The 21,299-nt window shown below is 32.3% G+C and overlaps 2 protein-coding genes across 3 annotated transcripts in view; both read right to left on the bottom strand.

The window, feature by feature from the left end:
* Positions 1-458: 458 nt before the first annotated feature.
* On the bottom strand, positions 459-1,402 carry LOC131644070 (uncharacterized). Its single transcript, XM_058914463.1, has 2 exons — positions 1,319-1,402; positions 459-1,121 (listed from the first exon to the last, which is right to left on the bottom strand). Exons 1-2 carry the CDS (start codon positions 1,400-1,402, stop codon positions 459-461), a joined length of 747 nt encoding a protein of 248 aa, XP_058770446.1.
* A 10,259-nt stretch (positions 1,403-11,661) lies between these two features.
* Positions 11,662-21,299, bottom strand: part of LOC131639405 (caffeoyl-CoA O-methyltransferase 2-like) — a 70,022-nt gene continuing 60,384 nt past the window's right edge. Inside the window, exons 1-4 of one of the 2 annotated variants that reach the window (XM_058909916.1) lie at positions 12,989-13,125; positions 12,765-12,844; positions 12,377-12,653; positions 11,662-12,251 (exon numbers count right to left, since the gene is read on the bottom strand). In XM_058909916.1, the coding sequence (XP_058765899.1) occupies positions 11,958-12,251; positions 12,377-12,653; positions 12,765-12,844; positions 12,989-13,060 (723 nt within the window). In that variant the 5' untranslated portion in view covers positions 13,061-13,125 and the 3' untranslated portion in view covers positions 11,662-11,957. Of the gene's footprint in view, positions 12,252-12,376; positions 12,654-12,764; positions 12,845-12,988; positions 13,126-21,299 lie in introns of those variants that run through there. The other variant, XM_058909908.1, reaches the window with a different exon arrangement.

The raw sequence follows: 21,299 nt of genomic DNA on the forward strand, positions 1-21,299 counted from the left end.
GGATATAATCTTATACATGCATCCCACCAAACAAATAGGCCTATAGTCATCCAAAGACATAGGATTCGGAGACTTAGGAACCAAAGTCAATAAAGAGGAAAAAATCGCCTTAGAGATACCACCGCCGGAATGGAAATAATTAAGATACATCACAAAGTCATCCTTAATAATATGCCAACACTTTTTAATAAACATAAAGGAAAAGCCATCCGGTCTCGGGCTCTTTGTACTAACACAACACCCAATTGCTTCCTTGATTTCATCTATATGAAAAGGCCTTTTGAGAAACAAATTATCCTCGGAACTAATACTTTTAAATGATATACCATCTAGAAGCATTCTATCTGAATCCGTCTCGACCAACATATTTTCCTTTATCCTCAAATTTAACTAAAACCTTTTATTAGCGACATTCCTTTCATTAAGGGATTCACCAATCAAATCCTCCGAACATTCTTCTAACTTAGAATCCCCACAATTGATGTCATTCTCACTATCTTCCACTTCCAAGTCAATCTTGCAAAAACTGTATTATTCCACCACTTTAACGTCTCTTTAAGCCGTCTAAGTTTTTCCTTAAGAACAAAACCTCCTCTTCCTTCTACCACCATCTCCTTCCATTCCTTCTCAATAAAAGGAATGAACGAATTAAAGGAAAACCATTCATAATTAAACTTAAATGGTTTAGGACCCCAATTAGTATCATCTACCACCAACCAAAGCGAGCAATGATCCGAAATGTCTCTTTTTCCTTTACAAGGCACATCTACCAACCCACTATCTTCAATGAATTTACCAAAAAGATCCACACCATTAATTAACTCCCTTTCCGACCGCCCTTTCCTTTCATCTCGCTTTTTTTTCGCATTGAAATCTCCACCAATTAACCATTCTCCATCCGTACATCCATTCTTCAAATTCAACAAATCGACCCATAACTCTTTCTTCTTGATTAAGAAGCAAGAAGAATACACATTCACCACATAATAAATATTACCTTTCCATAAGACTTTAACCCCTAAATAACCCCCTCCTTTGAAACTAAGTAAAACTTCCACCTTATCATTCCTCCACAACGTTAATATCCCTCCCGATAAACCCACCGAGTTTGAATACGAAACCTACATCCATATTGCTCCACATACTCTTAGCTAAAAAAATCCTCCATATTAGAAAATTTTGTTTCTTGAATCAAAACAATGTCCGCTTTTACCTTCTTGATAATAGAGTTAATTCTTATTCTTTTGAGAGCATTGCCCCCCTCTAATGTTAAAAGAAACAATAATCATTACACAAGAGGTATTATCTCCTTCCTTACTACTCCACTCTCTAACTCCTCTTTCTCCATAACCCCCATTTTCTTAGAAATGTTGTTCCGCTCCTTCATGTTTCCCATCCCCATATTTTCAAATGCCGACCACATTCTATCTCCCACATTTTTATTAACGTTCTCCCATTGTTTTACATTATTCACTCCTATGAGGGAAGTCTCCGAGAAAATTTTACAACAAACATCTTCCTCTTTCCCTTGTTTCGAATCTGATGCCGAAGTTGCACCTTCCACTCCATCCGAATTTATTCCACCTCTATCCTTCTTTATAATAACACCCTTATCCTTCCTCTTACTTCTCTTAACTTTTTTTTTATTATTCAACAAGCTCCCCCACTTAGCTCCACCATCTTTTTAAACCTCACACTCTTAGGATATAATTTCTTCTTTTTCACAACTAACGAGCAAGCTACTTCTGATACTAACTTCCCCCCGAGGATGAAATTTCCGACCCTGAATGCACCAACCCCTTTCATCCAGAAACCTCTCTAACTGACTGAACGAAACTGTCAAACAGACCCTCCACAAAATTAACACTCCCAAAACCAATAGCGCAAACATTTAGGCTTCTATCTGCTGCCATCTTAACAGCTAAGTCGAACCCCCCTACAAAAAAGATAACACATGGCCCTGGAATAATAGAAGAAACATTCAAACCCGCCCTAGTTTCCATCTCCAACATAGCCCCTACATCAAACCCCGATTTTAACCCTTGCTTACTAACCGCAGCAACATTCACCCCTACGAAATCGTTCGAAAATTCTTCGATACTATCCACTGATTCCTCCCTTTTCCCCGAACCACCATGAAAACTAAAATCATCAGACCACACATCACCATAATCAATAGAATCCGAGGATTCCGGTACAAAAAAATGAGATTGATTCGTACTTGAAAATTGACGAAACCTCGACGATGTCTCTTCTCTGATCAGCAAAGATAATAGTTTCACATCGATCAAGGCCTTCACCGAACTAGGTAAAACAGAACAGAAGTCGAGCTTAATCTGAATCCTTGCCAAATCCAACAAAAACCCATCTGCTATGTTATTATCGATACTAATAAATGAGCCTGGCGAATTAGCTAACATTAAGTAAAATCCACATTCCATGCCAAGACAGGAATCCCCTAAACACCAATCCACATAGCTCTACTCGAGTCAACCTCCTCCTCCTTCCATTTTTAAATCTCCAAGAACCATTCCTCCCACCACGAGACACCTTCTTTCACGAACTCCTCCAACACTCCCTCCTCCAATCCCTCCAGAAGACATTTGTTCGCCCCCATCAGTGTCACTTTGAGAGCAAAAAACCTCTCCCTTCCGATACACTCTTGAATCCCAAAAGCTGAGCTCGGGCACCGTAACAACCCAATACAAGCTTTTGACATTCTGTCTCTAACCTCCGACTTAGAATTATACACAAGCATATCCTTCTTCTCCTCTTGATTTATAATAGCCACATCAGGAAATCTATTTGCCACGACGTCAAAAAAAGATCTGGGATCCTTCCAACTTCCCGAAGACCTCCTAAAAAATCATCCAAAATCATCCCTCGATAAAAACCTGACGATGACCCCCTCCTTTGAACTTCCCTACATTAGTAACAAGAATTTTCCTCTCATAACGTGAGATCATGGCATGAATCTTCTTCTCTCCTATCACGACATTATCCAACTTTACAGCGAGTAAACGAGCATCTTCGACATCGACGATACTTTTTACTAGTAATTTGATGTGCTAGTTTTATATTCCCATCCTTTTTATTTTTTCTTATTTTATTCACTACTTTACCTTTTTTTTTTAAAATCAAAATTAAATGCTTAAATTATTAAACTAATAAAATTTTAAAGTTTTACCAATAACATTATAAAAAATATAATTTTAAACATCCAACGTAAACTTCTGTTAAAAAAAAGACTTAAATTAAGAAAATATCTTACTCCACCTTATATCTCTCATCCATCATACAAGTTGTCAAAATTGTCCTCCTGTTTTCGTAGATGTACCTTCGAAAGCATTTTTTTTTATAAAAAAATTGATATTTTCCGTATGTGCATCTATGGAAGCGTTAAAACATAATGAAACTTGGGAAAATCTCAAATTAATTAAGTTCATGAAATCTTTCGTAGCCATATCTATGGAAGATTTTGAAAATAGAGTGTTCCGTAGATGTACCTACGCAACATTCTGTTATATTTTCAAATCAATTACATTTCACTTCTTAACTCCAATTTTTTTAACAAAAATGGAATATCAAATTATAGTAAATCAAAGTAATTGGAAAACATCAATTGCACTACTTTGATTTAAAATATAACATAATATTTTGTAGGTATATCTATGAAACACTCTATTTCAAAACCTTCCATAAATGTATCTACAGAATATTTCATTTAATTTGAGATTTTCTCAATTAATTTCGGATCTTCCCAAATTTTACTATGTTTTAACGCTTACGTAGATACACCTACGAAAAAAATATTTTTTTTTAAAAAAAAAAATGCTTCTGAAAGTACATTTATAGAAACAGGAGACTTAAATAGAATTTTGCTCGATGACTAAGAGATTCAATGGCTAAATTAAAATTTTCTCTAAATTAATAATAAATAATTTAGAGTACCAGAGTTTAAAGATTTTATTGAAAAAAGACTAAATATAAAAAGCTGATATATTTAAGGAAACAAATATGTAACTCAATTTTAAATTAATTAGTATAGTAACTTAAGCTATTTACTATTAGGATTGTTTATTGTACGGTTTGTGAGAAAAACCGAATCGAATTGTATTAAACTATAATAAACATTTATTCGAACTGAATCGAACCGTTTTAATTTACTAAGAATCGAATTAAAACAAAATTATTAGTTCAGTATACCGTTTCAAAATTCTAAACTGTACTGAACCATTAGAAGATAATTTTTTTCAAACCAAATTGTTCATCAAAAACCAAACCGTTAAGCTACTTTTCAATTTTTTAAAAACTTCTTTTGACCATTTTTCAATTTTTCCGTTTTGGTTGGGTTCAGGTTCAATTTCAGTTTGGTTTAGTTTCGGTTACAATTCGGTTTTAAAACTATCTATGCTTAATGGTTTGGTTCACTAGCCAAACATACCATTTTAGTTATTTTAACTTCAATTCAGTTCGGTTCGACGATTCGGTTGAGAGATTTTCCTATTTACGACATCTAAACCAAGTTGCTTACCACCTCCCAATTTCTACAAGAATAATTATTTTTATGTTAATCGCATTGCTTACCTTTCCATTCCTAACATTTATAGGGCTGCTTAGGCCAAAATCATGATTTATAAGACAGCTTTATGCTTTCCACATTGGTCTAATTTACAAACGATATCTTTGAGTGATATTTTAACTTGTCATCTCCTAATTATGACACTAGTTAAATAAAAAACTTGCCAATTGGTTGACATTACAGAAGTATACAAATTTAACGCCAATCAAATCCATAAATACGGTGCCAAATAGGGCTATAATCTTATTGAAGAGTTTGTTCTCCTTGATGTATGGACATTGTTAGATTAGTATGACGTTTATGATGGAAAAATGGCATGATCTTTGATCAGTTTATATAATACAAGATAAGTCAACGATACCAATGTTAGAAAATTTGTTGAAATTCATCTAATAATTAATCAGGTTTTTTTAATTATTATAATGTTGAAAAATTAAAAATCACGCGGCTTAAAATAAATTAAGGAAAAAATTATAATTTTCATGAAAATAAAACTAAAAATAAAAAAGAGAAAATAGAAGAAAAAACTATTATTTTGAGTGTTGCATTCAAATACAATATGAATCTAATTTATATGATACATGTAATAATTAAATAATTAATATAGAATTTATTCATTAATGTACAATTATAATCATGTTACTTATATCAATCAGCTTAGATGTCTATTTCTATAAAAATTCATTAGAAAAAAATTTTGTACACAAAATTTAATGAGAGAAAATGCCTTTTTTTTTGACAGAAAATAAATGATATTCATTCATTCAAATCGATAGAGTACATCGTTACAATACAAATTCAAAATCGCCAAAAACAAAAAGGATGAATCTGCGAACAAATCCACAGCATCCATGTTAATAGCATAAAACGGCAAATTGCATATGCCTACAAATATTAATGTATTGACTGTATTGAGATGTCTGAAATATTCATGCTTCCGGATCTGTAGCGTTGACGGCACCAAAGTCATTGATTGAATCTGCACTAGATCGAAACTAATCTTTCAACTTGAAACAAATGAACACCGCACAAAAACGGAAAAACAAAATACCCGCACAAAGACGAGAAATCAAAATACACCACAGAAATATGATAAATCAAAACAAACGATGACCCACGAAAACACAAAAAAGACAAAAAGAAAAGGTGTGAAAATCACTTATTTAAGTAATAGATAAACAAAAACGATTTGGAGGGGTGATTTTGGATCAAAATTGATCCTAAATCACCCCTCTTTGAGAGAGAGGAAGGAAAAAGAAGTCTCAGCAATCTGTGTTTCACCTTGGTCTAATTTCACCTTGTGTTTCTAAAATAAAATTAAACATCTGTAAAAAAAAAATTAAAATAAAATTAAGTCTCAGCAATCTCAGCAAAACAATACTAGTATTATTATAAAAAAGTAAGTACATAATTGTAACAGTTCAAAGAGTGAGTGAGTATGACCAGTTTCTTCTTAGTAATCTCATTCTCTTCTCAACACAAAATCTCAAAACTTAATTTCACAATACTTTCATTTTCTTTTTAGTATTCGTACTACTTTCTTTCTCCAATTTTTTAAAGAAATTAGAGAATACACAAAGTGTTGAAGAACAACCAACTACACAGCTTTTGATTGTTACGAATTGAACCATAAAAGAAATGAATAAACACAATAGAATCAAAGAAATGAAAAAAGTGGGGCCTGATAGAATTTGGGGGCCCAGCGTTACAGGGCATGCTGCGCCTGAAGATGGCCGGCCCTGGATCTATGTACTTGCAGGTATGGAGGAAATGATCTTGATGACCTTCTTGATGTTTTGATGACAAAAACACTGATATTTGTTGACGTCGGCAGTGATACCTTTCCAACTTTTTGATGATGGTGATTAATTAGGAGATATCTCAAGTCTCATCAATTAGAAGATTCAGAGTTCTAGTGAAGTGCTTATATGATTACTGTATTTGAAAAAGAAACTTGAAAGTTTTAGAGTTATGAAAGAGAGGAAGTGTAAAAGCTCGTCTGGTCATGTCTATTTAAGTGAAATGAGTCTTGTGAAAGTATGAGAGTGACCCCTAAGATACTAAAGAAACTCTCTTGCACACATAAAATGTTTTTAAGGTCTCTCTCTATTTGATAAAATTACCTAAAAATGATTTTAGGGTCTATCTAGTTGATTAAGGGATGTGTATGATTGATTGGAAGATTTTTTCTAACTAAATAATCAATTGGACAAATAATCTAATTGATTATTTTGGCTAAGTTAAGTCTAAAATTGATTGGGACATTCTCTTAATGATTGGTAACAACTAAATATGAAACATTCTATTTGTGGCTTGAATAATCGATTATGGAAGGTCAATAATTGATTAGCCTAATTGATTATTGCATTGAGTCGGCCTATGTATAGTTTCTTTTTTTAGCTTATTTTATCAAACATATAAAAAATGTCTCTTCACATTCGGTATCACACCGCAATTAAAAGTTTTCAAATTTTTAAATATTTTACCTTTCTCTTCCTCTTTTTTTAAATAATTTTAGTCAACGAAGTTGTCTTAATGCCTTGTGAGGAAAGTGTTGAACAAGGAAGATAAAACTATATGAGACAAATCTGCACTACGTACAAAAAGCGATAGAGTACCGCTCGTGGACATGGTCACAATCGTGTTCTAAGAGAGCCTTAGATTGTAATTTTCATATTTGGCATGTTCTTCCGCTAACTTGTTTTGAATAGCGGTTCGTGTATCCTTGTATTCGGGTGGAGCAACCCTTTTGCTCTTTGTTAATCCCATTGCCTATTAAAAAAAAAACAAAAAACACTTTTAACCTCGAACGCAAAGTGCATTTTACATCTTCTTAAGAAGCGAGGTAACGAAGGACGTCATGAAAAGTAACGACTTAACAACTCATTTTTTAAAACACCGAGGGGTAAATTTATTTGCCCATGAGTTTGAACTCCACCATCTGCACTTTTATTATTTAGAAAACTAACACCTCATATATCTCGGTTTATCAATAATATCGAGGGGTAAGTTAGTTTTTTTTAATTAAAACTCGTTACATTGTTTACACAGAAAATTAATAAAATATTTTGTCTACAAACTACAATATTTACCCAGAATATTACATTGTTTACACAGATTAATAAAATAAAAATTAATTTGTCCATGAAAATCATATGTTGGATCTTCAATTCCTTGATATTATGAGCAAGATCAAATGCTGGGTGCCAATATATTTTCTTTTACTTTTCCTTGCATTTGTTTCTAATATAAACAAAAAAAGGATTAGATAAATAAGTGAATTTTCTCCCCAAATAAATATTTATTAACACAGACCTTAAAACTAAATAATTTTATGCTCTTGCAACCCATTATAGAGAAATCTTCATGGTGGAGGATGTAGATAGTTTCAAGCGCACCATGATGTTTCATTATCGATTTTTGATATTCAGAATGCTTTTATAATTGAAGTTTTGTATGTTTCACCTGGATCACTAATGGTAGTGGCTTGAGCGTTGATAGTCATGAAATGGACGACAAGAATTTGTGTAAGGACGGTGATCAATCTCCTCAATTATAACGCTAAATTATCCACTTGGTTTTGTTAAAAATTGAATTGAAATATGATTATTTTATCCCTCGCTTATTAAGAAAAACGATGAGATAGATCATTTAGTTTACAAATTAAAATATAATAAAAAGAAAGGTTCCTGATTTGATTTTCCCTCGGTTATAAGAAAATATGAGGTAAGACGTAGTTTTATTTCTAAAGCGTGGTGCACATTGGAATCATATCACTATAATAACAATATTCATCCATATTCAAAACATAATGTATCTTTTGGATTTTCACCGAGGCTTTTGAGATATTTAAACAATATTCCTATTTTCAACGTCTCATTTCCAACTCTTTGTGTCTTCAAACGTAGTTTCAAAGTATTTTATTTTATTAAAAAATAGATGATAATCTTTTCTTTGTTATCAATGAAAATTTTGTTGATTTGAAAGACAAATCTTTTTTATCTAAGGAAAACTATTTTCAAACAAAAATTAAATGGTTACTTTGACATTCTTCATGACCCCATTTACACTAATCTCGTTAAAGATTTATGGTTAAATGCCTCTGTTGTGCCAACTGATCATAACACTGATTCAATCCATACCTATGTCAATGGATCTCCTCTTACCATCACTTCCTCACTTATTGTTAAGACAATAAACTATGAAGAGATAGATAGTTGTGTTGAACATTATAGATTCAACAACATATACTTAACCCGCCTTCACCTAATTTATGCCAATAAAGATAAGCGCACCATTTCTACTACTCTTCTCTCAATTACAAAAGTTTAGTATCAACTTCTAGTGTCAAATCTCTATCCAAGAGAGAAACAACTAAAAACAGTTATTTATTTTCTTCAGAAAAATCAAACATGGCACTCATAGGACCTATACTCTCAGTTTTAAACATGTTCGAGGTGAAAGCTTCGTCATAAAAAGTATTATTTGTAGTAGTTTTGGGGAAGTCTAGGTGGACAACATATGACCATGGATGGTTGTTCAGAAAACTAGAAGAGTTCGCAAGCAAAAACAAAATACATGAAAGGATTTAGAAAATAAAAATGAATTAGAGAATTCGAAGATGGCTATGGAAGAACCCAACTGATAAGTGCAAAAATATCGTTATTTTGTGTATATAATTTGTTGCACTTATCGATACTTTTTGTTAACACCGTTAGAATAATTCCCCATTTTGTTTGTAAATCTGTATACTTTGTGAATAGTTGTATTTTCATATAATTTTATACCTTTTGATAGTTTTGTGTCTTTTTGTAGGTATTGATGCGTATTTGGAGTACGGACAATAACGTGTCGAAGACACGGCTTCAAACGCGCGATTTAAAGCAGCTCGTCAACAGATAAGGCTCAAAACAAATATGAGAAAATTAATCAATTTTATTGATATTTATTCATTATTAGATAGGAAATTTAATAAGCTTTCCAATGCTTCGAACCGGGCGCAAATCGAAGTTACGGTTCTCAAGTTATGACCAAAACAATATTTCATTTTTCTGTTGAGCGGGCTAAGCAGGCTTAGCGCGCTAAGCGCGGTCTGGGCGGTTTGGAAAGTCATTAAATAGGAAAAAATCATATTTTTAGGGCTATGCTTTAGGATATTTGTTCCCAAAGTCATCACCACCATTTTTGAGTAGGGAGAGCTTAAAAACAACAATGGAGCGTGCATCTTGATGATCGGAGGTCGAATTTCTCATCGATTGGTGTTGACAAACCAAGAAATGTTTGGTTCCTCTTCTTCTCTTCTCTTTGTATTTCTCTTTTGTTGGGTTTGTTTGTAAGTTTACTCTAAACCTATGTATATTTGTTACTCTATTGTTGTATAAAGTTTGCTTTACAAATCTTAATCGGTGTTTCCTTGATCTTTTTGCTTAAATGCTTTGGATTTGTGTTATTATAGAAATAGACAATATAGTATTGGGGTTAACATAAAGGCCAATATTTGTTAGCTTTAGATTCTATAGATAGGATTGGGGTTAACATCCATATAATATCTAAGTTTAATGCCTCTGTGTTGTTCGACTGGTTCAGACATCGTTGAAAGAGCAATATAGTTGAACTCTCGTCGGTGTTGTAGAAATGGACATTGATGTGAGAGATATGTGGTGATTCTGATGAGTACTGTAGATTGAGTACGGCGGAGTGATAAATCTAAGTTTGTGAGGAGTAGTTTAGATTCATACCAGATAAGTTATTCTCTATCAAGAATGTATTTATTTTTTGTTCATATGTTATATTTTATGTTTTTACTTAAAACCAATTTAATCCAAACTCATAACTAAGAATCCTTCGAACGGAAATTTAGTAGCACTAATATCTGTAGACACGATAAATTCCCGGATAAGTATTTCCAAAACTTTTGTTGCTTGCCGCTTTACCGATCGAGAAATAATTTAGACCAATTGGGCCCAAAAGCTTTGAGGCGCCAAGGAGCTATTGAGGAATCTCAATCGGATATCAACCAAAACATCACAAACCCTATTATTTCATCCCCATCGGCAAGATATAGTGATGAAGGTTGAGGTAGCGACTGGAGAATCCCGAGAAAAACATTATGATGAAGTCAACTCAGATATGAAATATGTTGAGGTAAAGCCAAGTACAATGCAATGGGAGAAAACAGTCATTGAATGGTGTGTATATGAATCAAAACCAAAATAAAGTTATGATTTAGAGTAACAGAGGTTCCGAAAACAAAGAGTTAGTTCGTCTGTGTAAACACTACATTCGGGAGAATCAACCTTTATGCTCATCATCATGGAAACTCGAACTGACCTTGGAAAACTTCGAAAGAAGTTTTGTCAGTTGGGTCTCGAGGAATATGATTTCACGGAAACTAGGGGATTTGCTGAAAGTATTGCAATGGGGTGGAAAATAGAAAAGATGCAAGTTCAAATTCTTCAAAGCCCTTCCAGTCCATACATGCCAAAGTCAAAATCAGGGATGATACTGAGTGGCTCCTTATGACACTCTATGCAAGTCCGTATGAAGAGGGAAAAACATGAGTTCTGTAAGAACTCAAACTAATAGTAGATAAAGTGGAAAGTGGTTGGCTATTGGGAGGGAATTTCAAAGATATTGTTCATTTTACAATTAAGTAACACATTTTAAATTGACATGTGTATCTAAATATATTTTACATTGTATCAAATTAGATAACACTCAATAATGGTGCATACCACTAACTTTTCATTTTACGGGTCACTATTAGGATAATATTTATTTTATTTTAATCAACAATTATCTTTATTTGAAAGATAAATTATAGATTTTCGAATGTGAACATTTTTGTTTTTTCTTCAAATTATTTTTTCATTTTAAATTTAGATGTGTATCTAAATATATTTTATACCTTATTGAATAAATTTATTCGTGCGGACACAGAATCTTACTAATTTTTTTTATGGTAATATCATGTCTAAATTATGATCTCTAAAAACATAAAACAACCTACATGCTAATAATGTAGTATCAACTAAAGAGATAAAAGTTTTATATTAGTACCTTCAAAAGTGTGATTTAAATTACATAAGTCTTATTTATAGGATATGGATATAAATTACAAGTACATAAATATTCAAATCACTAAATGCAAACTACAATGAGTAAATCCCCTCATAAAAATTACAGAATATAAAAAATACATAGAAAATGAACATTCACATTCATATCTAATATTATTCATAACATCAAAGATGATAAATATACTTATTATATTTTTATAACACACTCCACACTCCATAACCTTGTTATTAAAAACTCAAATACTTATAATCAAAATCTGAACTTCCCAAGCAAACAAATGATCAAAAACTAGGAATCAGTCGATGCGGCGGCACAGCGTAATTCCATCTCCTACAGAAAGCTGACAAATCTCTACCCTTGAATCTTTAGCTATATATTTATTGAACTCAATCACATAGTCACGTAAGCTCCTAATGAGGTCATTCATAGGTGCATCTGCGGGAGCCGCCACTGATCCACTCCATAAAGTGTTATCATATCCGATTAATCCCCCAATTTTCACAAGTTCAATTACCTTCTTGTGATAGTTTAAGTAGTTATCCTTATCAGCATCCACAAAAATAAAATCAAATGTCCCCTTATTATTTTCCTGCAAACATACATCTTAAAGAAATTAATTCTAAATTTATAATATATACATGGATGAAATAAATTAAGTTGGAAATTATTGAAGAATTAATGAAATGAAGTTGGCAGGGAAGGATGGAAACATACATCTTGAAGAATTTCATCTAAGAGACCAACAGCATGTCCTTCTCTAAATTCAATCTTGTGATCCACTCCAGCTTTTTTTATCATGGGCAATCCTAGCTCAAAGTATTCGCGACTGATGTCTAAAGCCAATACCTTTCCATCAGAGGGGAGAGCAAGCACGGTGGAGAGGAGAGAGTAGCCAGTGTAAACACCAATCTCCATCGTCTTCTTCGCATTGATGAGCTTAATTAGCATGCTTATAAGCTGTCCTTCATCAGCAGGTACAATCATAATGTTCCTATTATACAATATCTTTTATTATTTATTGCATAGAAACAAATAGATATAATTGATGATAAGTAAAAAAATTTGTTAGATCAAAATTAGAAGAAAAAAAAAAAAATATTACCCATGGTGGTTTTCTGTCATCTCACGAAGTTCCTTCAAACATGGATGCTCTCTTGGAAACACATTGGTTTCAAGTATATACTGAATCAACAAAAGAGACTTATAATACATAAAAATATTTTGAATATGTAAAAAAATACGGAAAATTAAACTAAAATAGGGTAGATGATAAATAAAAAATTGTGAGCTTTATAAATAAAACGGATAATTGTGAAGAATGGATACGTTATGAAGTGCATCACTGTTAAGGAGAGTCTTGTGAATATAGATATCGATGAGTTTGTTATTGCCAGCCATGTCTTGTGTACTTTTCTTTTCTGAATGAATGTTTCTATTATTATGAAAAGTTCTCTCTATCTTAATTGAAGAATAAAACCTCCAAAAGATGTTCTATATATAGGCAATTGGGGATTGCGGTATTTAAAACTTGATGAATTTAAAATAATATTTAACTCAATTTTAATTCAGTATGCTGACCTAAGCTATTTCCGACATCTAAACAAAGTTGCTTATTTTTATGTCAATTGCATTGCTTTCCTTTTCATTCCTAACATATACAGTGCAGCTTAGGCCAAAATCATGCTTTATATTTTTATTCTGTAAGACAGCCTTATGCTTGCCACATTGGTCTAATTTACCAAAGTTTAATGATATCATTGACTGATATTTAATTTGTTATCTCCTACTTTCAGATTAGTTAAATAAAAAACTTTATTTTGAACCATGTCACCTGGCAATTGGTTGGTTCACATTACTGAAGCATAGAAAATTAACACCAATCAAATCCACAAAAACGTTGCCAAACATTATGACGTATAAAATGGAAAAATGGCATGATCATTGATAAGTTTTCTTTAAATGTTTTATAATAGAAAACTTAGATATCATATTGCATAAAATATGTTTATATATATATATATATATATATATATATATATATATATATATATATATATATATATATATATATATATATATATATATATATATATATATATATATATATATATATATATATATATACATGGGCGGAGCTATAGCCCAGCGAGCCCGGGCACGCGTCCGGGCTCAACCCCTCCTTTCGTTGTATACTCCTCACACTAATAGTCGATTTTTAGACAACATCAGAGACAAAATTTATAATTTTTAGACAAAATTAAAGGCAAAATTAATAAAAATAGGGTTTAAAATTTTTGGACAAAATCAATGGCAAAATTTTAAGACAAAATCAAAGACAAAATTAGTAGAAACAATGTGTAAAATTAATACAATTAGGATGTACAATTTTCGCCCAGACTCCCTAAAATTTCTGGCTCCGCCACTTCCCTTATTTTCGATAAATTTGGTTAAGTGTAGATGGATTCCTTTCACATTTCCTAAAGTTCTAACTAATGCAACCTTGCTTATTTGAAAAATAAAAACAATATGTGAGTTTATCAAAAATATTTTTATATTGTTTTAAATGCAGCCAAGCCAAAAATACTTTTTATATTTTTAAATGCAACTCTTTGAGGCTGATTTTGATGTAGACCTGTTAAGGAACCAACTTAATCACGTTTGTTGACAATCCTCAAAACAATTTATTAGTACGCTCTAATCAAATAGACCACACTACTGCATGACAAATCATGGCAAAATATTCCCTAGATTTAACCCTATCACCTAAAGAAAGAAAAACTCAAACAAAGACCTTAACTCTCTAGGAAGAGCCAACTTAACCGTTAACCACCTAAAAATCTTGTCCTAAACACTAGAAGCTAAGTTACAAGTAACGAATAAATGAGAGGCTATTTCGAGCCAATCCCCACAAAAGATACAATAGATACCTTCCGGGTCAACAATGACTTCCGCTTGAACATATATTCGCTAGTCGGGAATATTTCCTATAGAAGCTTCTAAGAAAAAAAACATTACCTTATAGGAAGCCTTGATATCCCAAATAAGTGAAAGAGATGGAATCTCCATTGATCAAAGGGCATAAAGTGAAGAACTAAGACCAACTTGAATTTGATAAGCACACACGATAGAGAACAAATCATCTTTAGTATGTCTGAAAAATCCACCTATTTTTCTCCTCGCTAAACTGAAACTCATATAGGACCAAGAAAAAATAGAGACCATTAATTCTTCATGGATGAAGAACGATCTACTCCATCCAATATCCCAAGAAACTCTACCATTTTCCTTTCTCCCAATCCTACCCACATTGTATTCATACCTTTGAGAGATTGTAAAGAGTCTCTAAAACCTAGTCCTAAGAGGTATACTTCATATCCAAGGGTCTTCCCAAAAAGATGTTTGAATAATTGTCCCAACCTTCTTAACTCACCCTACCATAAACAAATTAGGAGGATCATCCTTTTTAGATCAAATAAAGGATACTTATTTCAACTAAGAAGAAATAGAACGAGACCCCGAAAAATCGACCCCCACACAAAGATGTTTGCTCTAGTTGCTAGACTTAAGTCCATTAGGTTATTACTAGGAATTTCCTGCATGATGAAATTCAGATTGTATCAAATAGATAAATTTCGTTTTCGAATGGGTATCTTAATGAAGAAGTCTATATAGAGAAACCAAAGGGGTTCATTAATCCCAACTTTCCAAAACATGTGTACAAACTGAAGAAAGCTCTCTATTGATTAAAGCAAGCTCCAAGAGCTTCGTATGAGAGGTTAACTGAGTTCCTGATCAACAATGGGTACAATAAAGGAGGAATAGATAAAAAAAATTATGAAGAATGGTAGACGTAAGCTCATGATGGCCCACATTTATGTTATGACATAGTCTTTGGTGGGATGTTAGACAATATGGTGGAGCATTTTGTTCAACAAATGCAACTTGAGTTTGAGATGAGTCTTGTATGAGAACTCACTTAGTTTCTTGGTCTTCAAGTAAATCAAAGGGAAGGCAACAATTTTGTATCTCAAATAAAGTATGCAAAGAGCATAATGAAGAAATTTGGTCTTGACAAGGCAAGTCAGAAAAGAACTCCAACTCCAACTCATGCGGATTTATTAAAGGATGAAAATGGAGTTGATGTAGATCAAAGTATCTACATCAGTATGATAGGAAGTCTGTTATACCTCACAACAAGAAAACATGACATCACTTTTATTATAGGAGTATGTGCTAGATATCGAGCTAAACTCAAGGCTAGTCATCTTACTCTAATAAAGAGGATAATGAAGTACATAAGTGAGACTTGTGACTAGCTATGGCATTTTATATTCTCATTAAAACAATTTAATTCTTGTAGGGTATTATGATGCTGACTGAGCAAAGAGTGTTGATGACAGAAAGAGTACATATGGTAGATTCTTTTTTCTTGGGAAAACAATTTAATCTCATGGTTCAACAAGAAGCAGATTTGTGTCCCATTATCTACTACAGAAGCTGAGTACATTGCTGCAGGGAGCCGTTTTACTCAATTGCTCTGGATGAAACTGATGTTGAAGGAGTACAATGTTTAAAGGATCCATTTCAATACAGTAGAACCAACCACATTGACATTCTTCATTATTTCATCGGGGAACTTGTGGAAGATAAATTTGTCAATCTTGAACATATAGCAACTGGAAAAATAGTTATCTAGCATATTCACTAAGGCTTTAAATGTAATTCAATTTGAAAATTTAAAGGGTGCTCTTGGTATTTGCATACGTGAGAATCTATAGTAGTCAATGCTAGGGAAGCATGCAAGGAGAACAAGAAAGTATCTCTCTCATATGGTTTGTGATGGACGTCAAATGAGGTTGATTATTACTATTTCGAACTCTCTTGTTAACTAGTCCATCATTACAAGAAAGGATACTCTTCTTCTCTTTTTCATTAGACTCAAAATATTGTTCACTCTCCCTTCTCTTAATTTTTTCCTTTAAAAAATTAGTCAATCATCTGGAAAAGCTAAAGCTAAGGAGGTCAAAATGCTGGAAGACAAGTCTAGGAAGACAGTTAGGGCCCAAAAATCAAAGAAGGTTGAAAACAAGGTGGAAAAACATGCTAGACCTTCCATTGGAGCATCTGTGACAGAGAAGAATGTATGCTCGTTCATTTAATTAATTATTTAATTAAATTATTTCAAATTATTTGTCGAAGTTGCAAAATGTTGTTAGTTTTTGAATAGTTGCTATTAGTATTTTAGTTGATTAATTAGTTGATTTATAATATATTAATAATAATAGAGTGAAGTTTATTTAATTATTGAGCTTGTTCGGTGGTTGAAATAGAAAAGGTGGGGTGTGGAAGTTAGGCCTATTGGAAATATTAAAATTAAAAGGTTTGGTTAAATAAGGAGAATAAGGTTAATTAGAGTTTTTGAAAGAAGGGTTTAGAGAATTAACCGTAAGAAAGTTGCAGAAAAGGAAAAGAGGCAAAAGTTGGAAGCTAGGATAAAAGACCTCAATCGGTAGAGTTGTCGACAGGGTGCCACACCGTATCCAACATCAACAAAAATATGTTCTTGCAAGGAACCCAAAGTAACATAAACTATAAAAAAATAAAAATTGTAGATCTTAAGTATAGTAATACGGTTTAATTGTTAAAGTCAGTGTAGAAATAGATTTTCTCTATAATTTATACGGTATGGAGGCCTCTATAAGCATCACTTTCACGTAAATGGCATAAACATAGAAGCATTATCGGTACTGCGCAGCGGTACTTCAACTTATTAACATATATCTATTTTAATTACTGTAGCGGCTAGATTGGTACTACACCTTCAAATTCTACCAATATATATATATATATATATATATATATATATATATATATATATATATATATATATATATATATATATATATATATATATATATATATATATATATATATATATATATATATATATATATATATATATATTATAGCTGTGCATTAGAAATTAAGTAGACATTCACGTTCCAAATATGTATTATATATTGTTCCAATAGTATAAAATTAAATAATAATAATAATAATAATAATTTAATATTATTTATACAATATTTTTAGGAATTTTGAGTTAAAGAGAGATATTTGGATTATTTGGCCAATTTAAGTTATTTTCAATAGGGTTGTTAGAGTTGTCTATAGGTTGTCAGAGTTGCTTTCGAGTTGTTTAGAGTCAAATTTATTAAACCATAAAATTAAAATTGAAGGTATTTGACTCTTTAGAGTTGTTTTATTATTACTTGAGTCAGACCATTAACCAATTAAGTTTATAAGAATTACCTTATAGATAAGAGTTGTCAGTAGAGTCTACTATTTTTGGAGTACTTTAGAGTTGTAGGGATTGTTGTAGAATTGTTTAGAGTTCCTTGAAAACTCTGTCGAGTTATAATTATATATTATTATAATTTGTCACGAGTTAAGAGTATAGAATAAATTAATAAAAATATTTTTGTTGGAGTGTTGAATGAGCATGGAATTACAATGGCATTGTTGTATATTGGTTGTATGTGTCATTGTGTTGTTTTGGTGTGAATAAACGGTGAGCATGGATTTCGTTGTATTGCCTCTATTGATTTACAAAACCAAGTAGTAGGCTTATGGCCAGTGTTGAATTGTTGTTGAGTTGTTGTTGAATTATTGTTGTTGTTGTTGTGTTGTTGTTGTGGCGTTTCATGTTATTGTCGCATACATAGCATATCAAGTTGGAGTTGATGCTCAGTAAGTTGGCCTGAATTGGAAAATATTAAGTTGAAGGCTTATGCCTTGTTTTGAAGTTGAAGGCTTATGTCTTGTTGACGCCTCTATTAACTGACACTTTCTAAGTTGGGAGTTTTGCTCCATTGGCACCACATGCATGAGCATTGTAATGAGTCGCATTTCAAGTTGCATCTTTGAGTTGTTGTGATGACGAAATAGTTGTTATACCGTGTGGATGATATCATTGTGAAGCTGAAATAGTTGATAGGTTTTGTTGATAATTTTGTGATGATAAATGTTGTCTAAAAAGTTGTAAAGTGGTGATTTTGCATGAACTAATTCCAGCATAGTATTTATCTTACATCCGATTATATTATTTGAATGCTTGTTGTTTTATCGTTGTGATTATATTTAGTTGCTGAATATTAAGTTTATATTAATAATTATTTTGTTGTTTTTGAAGTTGTTTTCAGTTGGAGAAGATAATATGTCATTTAAGTTGTGATTGTGATTCCGCTGCTTAATTAATAAAAGTTGGTTTGTTTTCAAAGATCAAATTATGTTGTTATCGATTCATCAGAGTTTTTAAGTGTTATGTATCTTTTTGCATGCGATTAAAAGCCGTTGTTTTTATGTTAAAAGTGTAGCATCCCATGTTATGTTGGAAATTTTGTAACTCTGTTTTTATAATATTCGTCGGGTAGAAGTGGGGTGTTACTAAGAAGACTGTGACAAAGATGAAGACTTTGAAGAGGATACCTATTCAAAAACACAAGTTTGTGGAACCTTATTTTGTAGGTAATAGGCTTTTGTTTTAATGATGACAACTGTGAAGAGCTGTAAAAGATCATAAAAGAAAGATAACATAAACATGATGACAATTGTGAAGTATAAAACATATATTTTGCATGATAAAGATGAAACATGATAACAACAGTAGAAGATTAGAACATATGATATTTAGCATTATAAAGATGCAACAATCATGAAAGTCAACCAATAAACTCATGCGGTTAAAGATGCAAGCCATGAGTTTGATAAAGGATAGACAAAGTTTCAGACATCAACAAATGTTCAGAAAAAGGAAAACAAACGGATTATATTAAAAGCCTTAGGAAATCTCAAAGCAAGTGTCAACACAAAAGAATCTATCAGATAAGGCTTAGTGGAGTTAATCTCCCAATTTAGTAAGTTAGTGAAACTTCTGTAAATGCAAAAGTCTTTCTTTGTAGAAGTAGATAGCTATAAGTACACACACTTAAAACCTTTTTATAAAATGTTTTGAAAAGAATAAAGCTTGAGAATTATATACAGAAGTTCATAGAAAGAGATTAGAGCATTCAAAAAGCCAGAAAATATTTTTTGACTGGATATAATTGATTATGTCAATCGATTAGATTTGCGCCTTTTTGACGAAAAAGGAAATTTGAATGCACTTAATCGATTAGAAACGGATACATATCACTTCTTACCTATTGTGGAACACATGACTGTTGAATTTAAATGATCTAATCGATTGACTTAATCAATTAGTAACATTCATTTTTTATTTAATGAAGTTTCCTCTTTTGGAGGATTTCAATCCTAAAAATAGAGGCTTCATTTCTCATTTCATTTCATCCAAAACTCGACGTGTGTATTAACACACACTCTCTCTTTCTAAGTTTTTAATTTCACTTTCTCTCACTAGTTCTTATTGTCAAATGCTTTTGTGAGGAAAGATCTTTTGTAAGTAAGGTGTCTTTGTAATTCTGGATGAGTAGCATTGTATAAGTTCTGCATGAATGTTTTTTATGCATCTTGGATGAACATAATCCATTTAGGGATAAAAATATGTGGTTGGAAGCTAAACTCGTTGAAAATTTTGGTTGGAGATTGTGTGATTAGTTCCTAATATTTATTTAGGTTGAAGATCGTTAATATTGTTAAATTTCTCTAAAGGCTATTATAAAGCCTTGTTCATTTGAGGAATAGAGTTTCTCAATATTGATTAACTTACTATTAGGATCATGATTTGCCCATTTAAAACCATATTGTAGCGGTAAAAATGTGACTCGACGCGTTTCGCGCGCTCGAAGTATCAACAGAGTCGCCACCGAACTTTATTTATTCCAAAGAGGAAAGGGAAAATATCGATAACACCCACAAATTAAAAAGAAAGGATAATATGGTCATCGCAACGAAATAAGGGTTCGGGAGTCGATTAAGCAAGGGGAAGGTGTTAGCACCCCTCACCTCCATCGTACTCGAAGGGACCCATTTAGTTAGTTTTGTGTTTGAGTGTTAGCGTGATGTTTGCGTTCTTGAGCTTATTAATCGAGAAAAGATAAAAGAAAAAGGGTTTTATTATTGTGAAGAAAAAGAAAAGATTTTTTATTATTATGCTCGCCAAGACGTTCGTATCTTGTGCCTACGTATTCCCTGGTGCAATGGGAAAGTCAGAGCAATCGTAGTTCGGGCAAGAACCACGAAAGGTTTGTTGGTTAAATTTAGCGAGAGGTGCTCGATCGCTTTCAAATGGAAATACTACGCGCACATGGATATGAGATCACTACAAGAATGGATGACTAAATCAAGAGTGAGACGAGATTTTGGCCACCATCGCATTCGAGTGGAAGATATTCGATCTTCACATGTGGAAGTATGTTCGTATTGAAAATTGATTAAGTATCTCGTTTATGAAAAGAATTTTAAAATGGTAAGGAGATATTTGCGGACGTTTAGCAAAGGATTGAGCATAGGTGTGCACCTAGCGCGTCTTTACCCAAGGTATTCAACAGGAGTGAGCCCCATTGTCACTTGTTGTCCTTGTTAATTAATTGCATTTTAATTCAAAATATCAAGGTATTCAAGAGGTGTTCACCCCTTTTCACTTAACCTCTTGGTTTGATTAAAGTGTTTTAGTTCA

This window comes from Vicia villosa, linkage group LG1, assembly GCF_029867415.1.
Source record: "Vicia villosa cultivar HV-30 ecotype Madison, WI linkage group LG1, Vvil1.0, whole genome shotgun sequence".
NCBI classification, from domain to species: domain Eukaryota; kingdom Viridiplantae; phylum Streptophyta; class Magnoliopsida; order Fabales; family Fabaceae; genus Vicia; species Vicia villosa.

Bases quoted from the DNA above. Each gene is read 5' to 3' on its own strand.
- LOC131644070 (XM_058914463.1), bottom strand. From the start codon at position 1,402: ATGGGGATGGGAAACATGAAGGAGCGGAACAACATTTCTAAGAAAATG. The intron at 1,122-1,318 runs GTAAGGAAGGAG...ATATGGATGTAG, and splicing joins AGGAGTTAGAGAGTGGAGTA to GTTTCGTATTCAAACTCGGT.